The sequence below is a fragment of the Poecilia reticulata genome, linkage group LG5, assembly GCF_000633615.1.
Source record: "Poecilia reticulata strain Guanapo linkage group LG5, Guppy_female_1.0+MT, whole genome shotgun sequence".
In the NCBI taxonomy this organism is placed as follows: domain Eukaryota; kingdom Metazoa; phylum Chordata; class Actinopteri; order Cyprinodontiformes; family Poeciliidae; genus Poecilia; species Poecilia reticulata.
In genome coordinates this window covers 22843457-22857123 of record NC_024335.1, presented here as the reverse complement: position 1 = coordinate 22857123, position 13667 = coordinate 22843457, and the positions used below count along the sequence as shown (strand labels likewise).

Below are 13667 nucleotides of genomic sequence, written 5' to 3'. Positions count from 1 at the left end.
AAAAAGAGAACATTGACTTTCTATGTTTTTTTAGAACTGGTTTTAAGATAATTTTGCTGTTTTAAACTGGTTTTTAAACTACTTTTAATTCTTAAAGTTTTATATTTTTCATTTAGTCAAATTTGTTTTGACCAGCAGCTACTATTCTGCTGCTGGTCAGATAGCATTGCATGTATTCTTGCATGCAGTCACTGGTGATTGGTATATATGGTCAACTGCTTCTTGCAGAGTGCAGGCAACAGTCTACAGTCCCTACTTGATCATCCAGCAGGAGTGAAAGCTGCGGGTCAGTGACTCGATGCAGTCTGTTTTATTTCCTTTAGCTTTCCTATATGTACTTGACTTGAATGAACTGACTGAAAATATTTTTTTAAGTACTTTGAGATTACATTTGTTGTGAATTGATTCAATATAAATAAACTGAATTGAATTGTTATCACAAATGGAATCACACCAATAAATCATACCCGTCACAGACAAAGGTGACAATTAAACTACTTGATAAGCTTTACAAAAATACACCTAGGGTCCTGGACAGGAAAACCAAACAACATTATCATTATTACATTCTTGCCAATGTGGTGGATCCTGAAAACATTAACAGCGTTTTACTTTTCCCACATTTTGTTTTATTCCAAATTGTTTTCAATGACCTCTCCTCAAAATTCTACACGCAAATGCCCGATTATGATTTTAATATTAAAAACAGAAAACAACAAAAAATAATCACATTAACTCAAGTATTCACAGTGTTTTCTTAATACTGTTTCCACTGATTTTCCTTGAGATGTTTCTATGGCTTAAATGGAGTGCACCATTTAACCTGTGATAGGTGACTTGTGACCATATATTACAAACTAGGAATGCCTGAGAACACATCACACCGAACCTTGAAGCAGATAGGTTATAGCAGCTGAACACTACACCGAGTTCCACTCCTGTCAACTAAGATCAGCACATTCAGGCAACTATTCACACAGGTTCACAGAAATTAGGCAAAGACATAGAAGAAGTTGGCTGGTCCATTGAGTTTCAACATTCAAATGGTCAGAATGTGGTGTAAACAGCACAAACGCAGAATCCGTCCTTCCTTGTGTCAGTGCCTCAGGTCTCTGCTGGTGGTGGAGTAACGCTGTAGGTGAAATTCTTTTGACACATTTTAGTATTAACCAAGCATTGTTTAAAAACCATAACTGAGTATTACTGCCAACCATTCCCACACTGTACCAATCTTCTGATGGCTACTTCAAGCAGGATAATCCATCATAAACCAAAGCTAAGATCATGTCAAAGTGGTTGATGTAGTGGGACAGGAAATTCAGGGGAGATTAACATCATGGATGTGCAGCTGACAAATCTGCTGCAACTGGAAGCTGCATTCATGTAAATATGGAACAAAATCTGTGAGAAGTATTTTGGATAAATAATTTTAAATCTATGCTGTGAAGAATGAAGGCAGTTTTACGGGGAAAATGTGTTCAACTCATCACTAGAAAACTTTGAGCAAAGCACCGAGCTACATTTTGCTATCTATGAACAGATTGATTGGCGTATTGATTGACAGAAATTACAATATATGCATTGAATTATGATCTGGAACACTAGATGAGACTGCTGCAGATACTTTTACAGTTTAGGAGGACACTCATGTAAAATTACTCCTGTAGATTTATCACAGTCTGATTTAAAAGTGGCGAGGGTGAAACTTAGGGATAAAGGATGAGGAGAAAGGGCGAAGTGCAAAATACACTGTGAACTACATTTATTGAAAAGAAGCATATTCAGTCATGTGTTACAAATCCTAATTTTAATGGCGCATGTTCTATTCTAATTCTGAGAAACTAACTTTTTCATGACAGTCTTGCTCTCAATCATCACATTTAATAGAAATAAACATTTTTCAAAGTCTAATTTTAGTTACTGAGTTAAATGACCTTCTCAATCATTTCTATTTTTCAATTCAGCTCTGTCTCTGAAAAATGCTAATTTATACAGCAGTTACCACCAACATATGCACACCGATGCAGAGCAGGATGTCCATTGGTGAATAATGCACGTTTGTTCTAGAAGAAACCATTATCCAGGGCAGACAGGTAAGCCGATACAGAGGACCTCATCCCAGCCTCGTCGCCCAGCCTCTCTTCACCTGCTCACTCATTCACTGATCAGGAGAGGAATGTTTTCAGCTTTCTGTCAGTGGGACACGATGTAGGTGAAGAAGAAACCCCACAGAGCTGTTCTAATTAAACAGGTAAGAGCTCCACAACACTGGCAGCGATGGCTTAGACACATCGTAACACCAGACTCTGAAATCCTGTTACTCTTACGGATAATGTAAATAAAACTGTTGATGGTTTTAGTCAGCCTTGCCTAGGCGATTGTTATTTCTATGTTGGTGTTTTGGCGACAGCAAGATAATTAAAATCTTTCAATAGTTGTTAAAAGGTCACCTATGGGTGAAGGCTATCACTTGGTCATTACTTTTTCATAAGGGTAGTATTTATGCATAAAACCTTGTGTATGACAGATGTACAAGCTCTCCCTGAGGCTTCTGCTCTTGTCAGATATGTATCTCACTGTATCACACACAAGATGTTATATATGTTTCTTTAACGTTACAAAAGGAGCCTGTGGTTCTTTATTATCCTGCTGTTGTCCTGTTTTACTACTACCGATGTTGCTAGCGAATTATGTCATGGTAAACAATAAATAAATCATTGTTTCTATTCAAACCTCAGAGAAAGAAGTCCACAATATATTTTGGGGTATCTATTATGAAATAATACTAAAAAATAAAAATAAAAAGCTTTCAGCCAGACATTATGCAGCTAAAGGGAGCAGCTGTAACAGGAGAGAGGTGTGTCACCAGCATGAGGTGGTGTAGACTTACTTTCTCATTATGTACACATGTGACATACAGTCTCTGGACAGGGTACATATTCACTGACTTTGCTAGTCATTAATAATTACATTACAATAATTGCAATTACAAACACTGTTAAAGGTAAAGGCTTCCACATATCTGAATGATAACAGAGTTCAATAGAAATATGCTCCAAACAAAAACAACTGACTTCTAAGGACTTAACACAAAATTTAAAAATGACTAAATTAGTAATATACATAACCAAAACCATGTTTGATTGTTTTTATAATGTGTTTTTTCTTCTTTCTTTCTGAAATGCTGTAGTAATTTTCTGTCAGATGTAATGGAACCTCTTAAAAAGTTTAACTTTCCTTGCAAGTTTTGAGGATCAGCAAATTGTGTGTGTGTGTGTTTTTTTTGTGACACTGGGATTTTTGTTCCTTTTGCTCAGCACTGGTTTTCCCCTACTGGGAAATGGATGTAACTTTTGCTCTCTTTCCAGCTGCAAGTAATGACCGCTGCAAGTGAGGGTCTGTGCTTTGAGTGCTGTTGGTTCTTTGATGGAAGAGTGGCAAGAAGGAAGCCATTGTTCAATTAAATTAAAAAATACTTAATTTATCCCATAGGGAAAATAGATGTTGTCATATCTAATTGTATCACAATGTATTTTAAGAGTTTTTGTAGATGTTGATGCTGTGGGCAAGAAGGATCTCCAGTAGCAGTCAGTCTTACAACAAATCTGAAGACGCTTCTGACTTCGACAGTGTCAGGATTTTTCTTGAGATGCTGACAGCTTGATTTCCTGACAGCAGAGACGATATTCCACAGCAACATGTCCTGGATGACACAATCGCTTGTTGGCAAGCACTGCTACATTTATTTTTGCTGCTCCTGTTTGCATGGTCAGAAAGCAGAGCAGGGAATCTGGGATGTAACCCTTACCTAATATGATCTATGGAGGAGATGGCTTGAACTTCCTCCTTCTCGCTCTACTACCACTTCTTAGATTCGGGGTAGTAGTTCAGGTATTATTTGAGTTTTTTTGAGATCCTTTTCAGCTGCTCCCAGTTGTAAAAACAATACTTTGTTATCATGATTATGCATAGTAGGCATAGGAATTGTCCAAAAGTAAAAAGTAAGAACAAAAATTTGATTCAGGTGCACAGGCATCCAAAACCAGACAGACGAGCAATGAATCAGGTCTGGAATCTGAACAATAGACATCCTGTTTCCAGTTCCCGTCAAGCCATACAGAGGACACAGCAAAAATTGTGAAAGAACAAATACATCGCATGGTTGTCACAGAATCATGATGTGGGAAAGCTGGTCAAAGTTGCTGATAGTAGATGGATGGACCTAAGTACCGGGCAGTCCTGTAAGAAAACCCATTAGAGGCTGCAAAAGACTCAAAACTGCTGTGCAGATTAGAAAAAGCTTTCAACTCTTGCACTCCACAAAATAAGCTCCCAAATATGGAATGATGATTTAATAAATCCAGTCTGTATCCTGATGAGTGACCCGCAGGTAGCTCTATCTGGCCTAGGAGAGTAAGGAGGTGTAGGAGGAGGCAGAGGAGGAGGAGGAGGAGGAGGAGGAGGAGGAAGAGGTGGAGAGCTCACTCTCTGATGAACGATCGCATCGGCTGTTCACTGGCGCCGTGACGATAAACAGTCAGCGGACAAGGATGCTCTGTAGTCTGGTGCGCACACTTCTGTCTCCAGCTCTCCACAGTCACCATGGAGGAGCCTAATTAAATGCACAGACTCGGTGTGCGTGTCTCTGCAGCTCCGGATGGGGGGAGCCGATGATTTATTTTATTTTGTTTTAGGATTTGCAAGTGTTCCTCGCCCTGCTTGAAGCCCGAGCGGAGAGGACCGCGGCGGATTTGCGAAGTCTTCAATTGAAAAGGTATGGCTCTGAAGTGAAGTTAGCCCCTTTTTAGCATGGCTGCGTTTATCTGCGGGTTTCAATATGTTGGGGTTTAGTCGGAGGACAGTTTTGTCTCGCTGGAGCGGATCCGTCGCGTTATCAGAAAACAGCGACATGCGTCTGTGGCCGCACTATTAGCCCTGAGTGGATCTGATTGAGGGCTGGTTGTAACGAGGTTGCCAGCTGTTTGTGCAGGACCATCTGACGGCTGCGTTGCTCAGTTTTTCAGCCCTGAAGTCAGGCTGTCATTTCGCATCTGTTTTTGAAGACGGGGGTAGGGAGGGGGGTATTTGTACCATGTCTTACCTTGGTGGGGGTCCAAGGAGAAACATAAGGACGCTTTGTGATGGGTTAGTTTGTCACGAATCGCTCATGGAAATGTCAGTGCTCATTTCCATCACCGATCTCGGTGCAGCATTTGAAATGAAAATCCTCGTGAAATGACACCAGAAATGCATTGTTCACACTCACATCTCGCTGTGTGGACACGGCTACGTGCAAAGCGCAACACAAAGGATATATGTAAGTGGTTTAGCAGAGATGTTGCAGTTGCAGCCCTGCTCTGCAGCCGTCCGACACTCATATTGCATTTTTTGTTGGCAATAAGAAGATTAATTCTTCTCGGAGCATCTCTGCAATGTGACCTTTTCGGTTTCTTCCTCTGCGGGGCCTGCTCGCAGTTCAAGGACTTATACAACTGACACGACCGAGTAACGCCTCAGAGTGGCAGCTCTCAATTTTCACACGCTTTGTTTATTTGTTTGCGTTGTCGCTGCATTAAAGCATCTGCTTCGGCTTTTCTCCCTCACCACGGCTAGACCCAGAGAGTCGAGCCAAAACCAATCTGCCATATTGGTTGTAGTTCTGAAAGATGAACCTCTGTTTGTCCGCTTACATTAAAAAAGACACAGCAGAGGGATGCATTTCACATGTGGTCAGATTATGCAATCATTCCTCTTTGCACTTGTTTGTCTAAACATATGCTGTTTTGTATTTTTTTTTTTCTTTAGCTCACCATGTTTGAATCAGCAACAGAAGACTTTTTTTTTTTGCACTGACACTTGTGTCTGATGAACTATCATATCCTTCATAATATCAGATATTTCTGATTAATTGTAGGTCAGTATTAACCAGTGTTGTGCTACGAACAGCTCCTATTGCCTCTCAGCCAACTTGGACTAGCTTTTTTGTTGATATGTTGAGTAGATTTATTGTACATTAAGCTAAAATAATAAATGTTTCAAAAATGTTTGGCCCAAAGTTAAACAAAGACACCTTTTGATCATGCCTCAATCTTTTTGTTCAATAGGCAAAAATATAAAATTATATACAATTATCATTGATCAATGACCTTAAGACTGAGTAATTTCAAACAAACATACAAACAAAAAGTATGTAGAGTCTTCCTCCTTCTCGCTCTACTACCCCTTCTTAGATTCGGGGTAGCAGTTCAGGTATTATTTGAGTTTTTGAGATCCTTTTCAGCTGCTCCCAGTTATAAAAACAATACTTTGTTATCATGATTATGCATAGTAGGCATAGGAATTGTCCAAAAGTAAAAAGTAAGAACAAAAATTTGATTCAGGTGCACAGGCATCCAAAACCAGACAGACGAGCAATGAATCAGGTCTGGAATCTGAACAATAGACATCCTGTTTCCAGTTCCTACCTGCAGCTGTCAAAAACAATGTAGACTGGTCTATCACAAGACAAAGTAGAGACACAAAGGACAAACAATCATGCACAGACACACTCATACCTACGGATAAATTAGAGAGATCAGCTAACCTAACAAGAGAGCTCACAAAAATGGGAAAACATGCAAAAATGCAAAAAGACCCGATGCTACAATTTGATCCCAGGAATATCTTGCTGCTAATGAATAAAACATATTAAATTGCTTAAATTATTTTGATTTTTTTTTTTATGAAAATAAGTGAAGAGAGGTGGGGTAGAAAGTTGAAGTGAAAGGGAAATAAGAATAGAGGAGAGGAGGAAGGACATGGAGATTGCAAAAAAGCATGTTATCTGCTTTTACTGCTGTGTAAAGGGAGAGAGAGAGAGAGAGAGCGAGAGAGAGAGAGAGACAGAGAGAGAGAGAGAGAGAAAAAACAGACAACTAAGAAACCACAACAAAAAACAATATATGAACAATGACAACAACGTCACTTCAAGGCAGTAGGTAAGAGTTAATACAATATGCAGTTAATGGCAGGGGTGAAAGTAGTTTTATATAGTATATATATGTATTGTACACTGCTCAAAAAAATAAAGGGAACACTTCGTGTTCACTTAAATGTTAAAGTGTTCCCTTTATTTTTTTGAGCAGTGTATATGTATATATTGCTTCTTTGTGTGCTTTGGAGTTTCTGTGCCGATGATTTTTTTTGCGAAGCAATAAAAGCTGGGTAGCTCTTGAATTGCTACAAAATAAAGCTGTATTTCCTCCCTCAGCCCACTGGCTGCAATGTTGACACCTTGAGATGCCATGAGACCTAAATTATGAACATCATGGCATGGAGTGCATCCCAGTTTTCCATGTCTGGCATGTAACCATTCATTTTATCTTTTAAACTGATTCTATTGATCATGTGTCCTGTCAGAGGGATAATCAGTAGCCTAGCATCATGACCTGTTTGTTCTGAAGATCCTGCAGCTTCCACTTCTCTTCCTAACATGGCGCCTCCTCACCCTGACTCTCATACTGATAGGAGGAACCACAGATCTCTGTTAAGTTAAAAGCACATCTTCTGAAGTTGGGATATTTTTCCTCCAACAGGTTCCAGAGGAATCACCTCAAACCAGATGTTGGACTGGATTTTATTTTAATGTCATTTGTGAATGTTAGCTCCTCATTTTCAACAGTGGTGCTATGAAGATTGAAAAAGGTTATTATTTTGGAGAAAGTCTCATCAACATCAATATTTCCACTAAATAAGAGGCAAAAAAAATAATTTGTTTGATAAAGCAAAAGCCTCTCAGACTCTGAGCCCGAGAGCACCAAACAATTTTTTTATATTAGACAATTAATTTAATCTCACATAATTATCACGGTAGAAGCCATTTGTTTGTTAAATACTTAATGAAACATATTTACCGTATTTGATGTTTGTTGTAAATGACTTATAGCTACTTACAAAGAACAAGGCAATTAGTCCAAGTTTGTTGTTTATTGAACGATCAGAAATTACAGCGGCTGTGATGCGCCACAGCAAAACAAAGGTAAAACAACCCGAACAGATGATCAACTCTAAATCACTCGCACCCTTTTACTCTGTCTGTCATTTAAGCACACCCTTTGCCATGGCAACCTCTTGCGCTCCACAAGCCGACTCGAGATTACTTTAAAAACATAACATTCAGTCCGTTACGATATTAGGTTTTCAGGCTTGATATTTATTTTGCGATCATTAATAAGCCTCTCCTGAACACGGCTTAGTTAATGTTAAACTCCTGCTCTGCTAGTTATTTTGGTAATGGAACCGAAACGCACAGAATTGCGCAACACCTTGTTGACACAATAATCACTGAGATTATTATTGTTGTTGGGTCATTAATTTGAGCACGTTATGTTGACGTTATGTTTTTTTTGTTGTTCTTTAATAAAGTTACGAACGTTTTAAGCGAGCCAGAGGAGGAAGTGCTGCTCTCAGCGACCTGGCTGCGTTCAGTTTGTCACCTAATGTCGAGATCGACTCAAAACCTTCCGCGATCGACATTGCGCCGCTGCTCTACAAAGCACAAACAGTTCAGAAACAATATGAAATGGGAAAAAAGTTACTTATTAACTGATTAAGTCATGTTTTAGATCGTTCTTGAAAACGAATCACTCATGGCTGAATAATGGGTACAGTCACGACTGCACAGTGAACCCGTTGATTTTTTACAGCAGACAGCCGCTCCCCTCTCTTGCAGGTACTGCGTACCCCCGTTAAATCTTTTAGGGGTACGCAGTACCCTGCCGTACCCCCTTACTTTCACCCCTGGCTAATGGCAGCCACAGCTCCTTGTCTGTGAAATCTATCTGTGAAAACTTGAATTCATACCTGAGTGAACATCTGTGTGTGACCTATGAGCGCGTGTTTATATAAGGTTTTTCCACATGAAGAATGAGATGCAGTGACGAACACACAAGCTTTGCTGGCACCGAAACATTCAGAATTCTCAATGTCTACATGCATTTTAGCATTGGCAGTAGATTCAGGGACCAGAGGTGAGCCTGACTGTACAGAACCTCGGTCTCGAGTTAGCTGGTCTTGACTACAATAATGGCCCTAGGCCATCCACCCCAGGGTACATGGTAACAGCACCAGTGGGCCGCATCGAGATCAAGGGTATCCACCCAATCCTTTGGGCTCCGTGCTCCAGAGGGAGATTTGTAGCTACTCTAACATTTGGTCAGGTCTCAGAACAGAAAACACATTAGACCCTCCCTACATCATTTGCAGAATACACTCCCTAAATGAGAGTGCAACACCAATGCAATGACAAGAACCTCTATGCCAGCTTAAGAGGCCCCAAGATCTGCCAATTAACCAAAGACCCTCGGGCCAGGCCTGGGCACCACCACATGCACTGCTACAAAACACCTATGTCCACTGGCACAGACCCCCTTAAAGATTTGCATGCAAAAGTCAGAGTCACTTCCCAAAGCCACCAAAGGTTGCTCCAACCTGGTGGCTGAACCCCCAGAAATCCTTGAGATGCATTAAACCCAGACAGCGTCTAACACCAGCAACAATGCTCCACAGGATGAAACCATCCAACGAGGCGATGGAGCCGATCGAAGGAGCCCAGAGAGACTGATTTGATATGGAGGCAGAGGCTGTATGGTCCACTAAAAGGTTTCTGTACTGGCTAATATTAAGAGTATTTGTATTTTTTTTAAGTCATGAGGACCCCTTCTAAGTTACCCAGCAAGCCAACTGAGGGGGAAGGTGGAATATTACATTTCCGAAACTCAGATAAATCTTCACATATTTTGCATCAGAAGCTCTGAAACTCTGAGACTATCCATGTTGTCCACTTTTCTTGTTATAAGGGTATCTGATAATTATTAGATGTATCTGATAATTATTAGATGTAGAGGAGCAAGACCATTCATTTCATAAGGCAAAGTACCTGAAAACATGTTAGTTGGTGTTAATTCAGGCCAGGTGGAAAATGATCTGTTCTGACCTAAAAATAGGGGTTGTCAGAAGAAAGCTTCTTCCTCTAGATACATTATGGCAGCACGGCTTAAATGTACATAACATCTGAATGTTAACTACAAAAAGAATGTCTTATGGACAGATGAGACCAAAGTGAAGATTTTCTGCCTTAAGGCATGTCCATGTTTGGAGAAGATCAGTCCCACCATACCAGCAAAAAATCTTCTCACTAGCTGCCAAGGACAGTGGTGAAAGTATTTGGATTTGAGACCATGTGTCCAACAGTCAAAGTTCAGCTGAAACTGGGTCATGCAACAAGACAATGATTCCAAAATACAGCAACAGAATGACGGAACAAAAAGATTCGAGGTGTTGTATGTGAACCTGAATGTGGTGATATCTTAAGAAAATTGTGTCTAAACAAATACAAAAAATTGCTACTTCAAGTTATTGCTGCTGAAGGGGGTTCTACAAACTTATAATCACGGAGTGTATTCAGTTTTTAATAAATATTTAAATGTTATTTATTTTTTTGCTTATTACTGCATGTCATGTATTTTGATTGGATCGCACAGTTTTGTAGATAAATGACACACAAGCTGAAATATTTCCCACAGGCAGACATTTGCTGCCTTTGGGGGGAAAAAAAATCTAAAATCTAAAATTTCTCTCACCTATTTTCTTTCAGAGGCAAATTATGCCAGCAGCATCAGAGTCGCTCACCCTGGTGACGAGCCAGCTCATCGGTCAGACCACTCTGCCCTTCACTCGCCTCTTCGTCTGCCCTGGCAGATCCATGCTGCTGGATGCTCCTCAAAGAGCCACGCCCACACCATGAGCGCCAACGGGCCTGCCCCAGAACCAGCCCCAGAAGCCCCTCCCATCTCAACCCCTGCCCCAGCACCGGCCCCTACTCCGGCCCCAGCCCCGGCGCCGCCCCCGCCCGCCCCACCTGCCCCGACATCCTCCACCATACCGGTAGGTGCGTTGGCTCAGAAGAAGCGGCAGCAGTATGCCAAAAGCAAGAAGCAAGGCAGCAACGCCAACAGCCGGCCACCGAGGGCTCTTTTCTGCCTCAAACTCAACAACCCCTTACGCAGGGCCTGCATCAGTGTGGTGGAGTGGAAGTATCCTTTACTGTGGCTTTGTGATGATTGGTGAGGTTGAAGCTCAAAATTCCCAGTTTAATTAGTGAGCTGCCAGGATGAAAAAGCTAATCTTACAGTCAAACCACTTTGGTGATCAGCTTTTTCAAACAGAAAGCGTCTGGCGATTAAGTAAGAAATTAACATCTACACAAGGCTCTCTGGTGGGCCACTTTTAAGGTTTTGCAACATTATTAACCTTATGACATGCACACGCTTTTCAGCTTTATTTCTCTATTGTAGAGGTAAAACAGTCATTAAATAGTTGTGGCTTTTCTAAATTAGAAAAAACTAAAGTTAGATAAATAATATAGAGACTACACTGAAAAGATGTCTCTTTGAACCAACTTTTAAAAAATTACTCTAATTTGTCGCAGCTAATTTGATTATTATTTTTGCTTAAGTAATAAATCTGAAATTAGAACTATAGCTTCAGCAGAACTAGTCAAATTAGCTGTAACAAATGAAAGTAATTTTTTAAGTTGGTTGAAATAATCTTTTTTTTTAGTGCAGTTACAATTCTGTTTGTCAATAATTATATCACAATAATTTACGATTAACACAAATACTTTCATTCATGACAAAATCAAATAAGCTTGAAAAATGAATCAAATTGAAATGTAAATAAAAACGTGATTAATAACTTAGTCCTAGTTCACAAAATATTTTGTTTTCTTATCAATTGTATTTTTAGTTTATATTGTAAGCAACAAAATATGAAAAGAAATAAAACAGAAAGGAAAGAGTGTTGACTTTTATCTTCAATAATTGCTCTCCTCATATTCATTGGTACTTCAGGTAAAGAACCGTCCCGTTAGAATGTAAAAAAGTCCCCAAAACCCAAAGAGGGTCATCTTGGGGTCGCAATGTCACCACAGAAGAGAAGAAGAGTTTGAAGCCTCTTTTTACCCATGCTGTGTATTTTTCAGCTTTAGGTCATTTTGGTGAGGAAACTGCTCTAAACAACAATAGCACCATTTTATCCCCCATAAAGACAAAGTCAAAGTCACTGCGTCCTTAATCTAGAACTGCTGCTGCAGTGACATCCTGTAGATTAAAGCGTCTCAATACAATTGTGGTGGGTTTGTTAGTAAACAGATGGTTCCATCAGGAAATGTCATAAAATGTTACAAAGGAGATTACCATGCGTAAGGTACATATTTAACTACAGTTTTATGTTTTGTTTGTGTGGAGAACGTGGATGTCTCCTGGGGATTTACAACCAACACAGATGCAGCTGTAGCTGTATCAGGTGTCCTCGTTCGTCCCGGATAGAAAGCATACAGTACATCAGTGAAGCTTGTTCAGTACTTAACAGATTTTTTTTTATGTATATTTTCTAATGACATTTATCTGCTGTATGATTTTATGTTGAAAATGTGATGCTACGTTCACATTTAGTGCTGACTATTTGAGGTGAATATTGTGCCTTTTGATAAATTACATGCTGTCTTCATATTATAACTATGCTTTCAGCTCAGGCTGAAATTAAGTCAATACTACATTCTGGGTCCACTGCATTAGCTTTAAACTCACATTCTGTAATCACTTTCCTTCTTTCTTTCTTTCTTTCTTTCTTTCTTTCTTTCTTTCTTTCTTTCTTTCTTTCTTTCTTTCTTTCTTTCTTTCTTTCTTTCTTTCTTTCTTTTTACAAACTTAAAGACCTATTTTTTTTACGTTCTGAGTCATTAATCATTTGATTTTGGGGAATATGAGATGACTCATATTTCTAAATATACACTGTTGTTCTTATATTGCACATTGAGTCAGCACATTATCGACCTAAGACTAATTTCAGTTTAATTTTCTAAACCAAATAAAGCCGTTTATTAAAATGTTGCGTAAACAGATCAAACTTAGCCACTGCAATTCAAGATTAAAACCACACTATTAGCAAAATATAAGTCCAGGAGAAGTTTGTTTTATTATTATTATGTTGTTAAAATATTGTCTCTATGTAATTTTCTTCAGTGATTTCCTTAACTTTCACTCTCAGGCCATTTGATATCTTTATATTAATTGCCATTTTTGCCAACTGTATGGCCTTAGCTGTCTACGTCCCTTTTCCTGAAGACGATTCCAACTCCACAAACCACGATTTGGTGAGTAGTCTGTATCTGTCTTAGAAGCGGCTTATTTATTTAGCGTCTGCTGCTACGGAGCTGCTCTCACATCCATGGAGTTCTAAAAACTTCCTTTTGATTTGAAGTTTTATGTTTTCCATAAATTATGTGGTACAGTATTTGTGAGATACACGACTAGTGTTTTTGTTGTGACATGATGAGGAGAGAAGAAATACTTGATCTCCAAAAATCTTGTCTGTCACTGGCAAAAGTATTCACACCCCTTCAACTCATTAGCAAAATTGCTCAAGCTCAGTCATATCAGCAGATGTATAGTGAGCAGCTTTTAAGCTGTGCCATAGATTTACATTTGGCTTTTTAACTTGTCAATTATAAAACATAAATATGGTCTGATGAGTAATTTAGACACAGCTAGCAGGTTTTCTTTTATTATTGTTCTGGACTTAGCTCCGTTCAGTTTCCTGTCAACTCTGACCAGCTTCCCCGTCACTGC

The 13667-nt window shown here is 39.4% G+C and overlaps 1 protein-coding gene across 16 annotated transcripts in view; it reads left to right on the top strand.

The window, feature by feature from the left end:
- Nucleotides 1–4494: 4494 nt before the first annotated feature.
- Nucleotides 4495–13667, top strand: part of cacna1da (calcium channel, voltage-dependent, L type, alpha 1D subunit, a) — a 76455-nt gene continuing 67282 nt past the window's right edge. For 13 of the 16 annotated variants that reach the window (XM_008409708.2, XM_008409713.2, XM_008409710.2 and 10 more), the window contains exons 1-3: nucleotides 4495–4774; nucleotides 10634–11072; nucleotides 13087–13192. In XM_008409708.2, the coding sequence (XP_008407930.1) occupies nucleotides 10780–11072; nucleotides 13087–13192 (399 nt within the window). In that variant the 5' untranslated portion in view covers nucleotides 4495–4774; nucleotides 10634–10779. The remainder of the gene's footprint in view (nucleotides 4775–10633; nucleotides 11073–13086; nucleotides 13193–13667) is intronic. The other 3 variants (XM_008409719.2, XM_008409716.2, XM_008409718.2) reach the window with 1 other exon arrangement.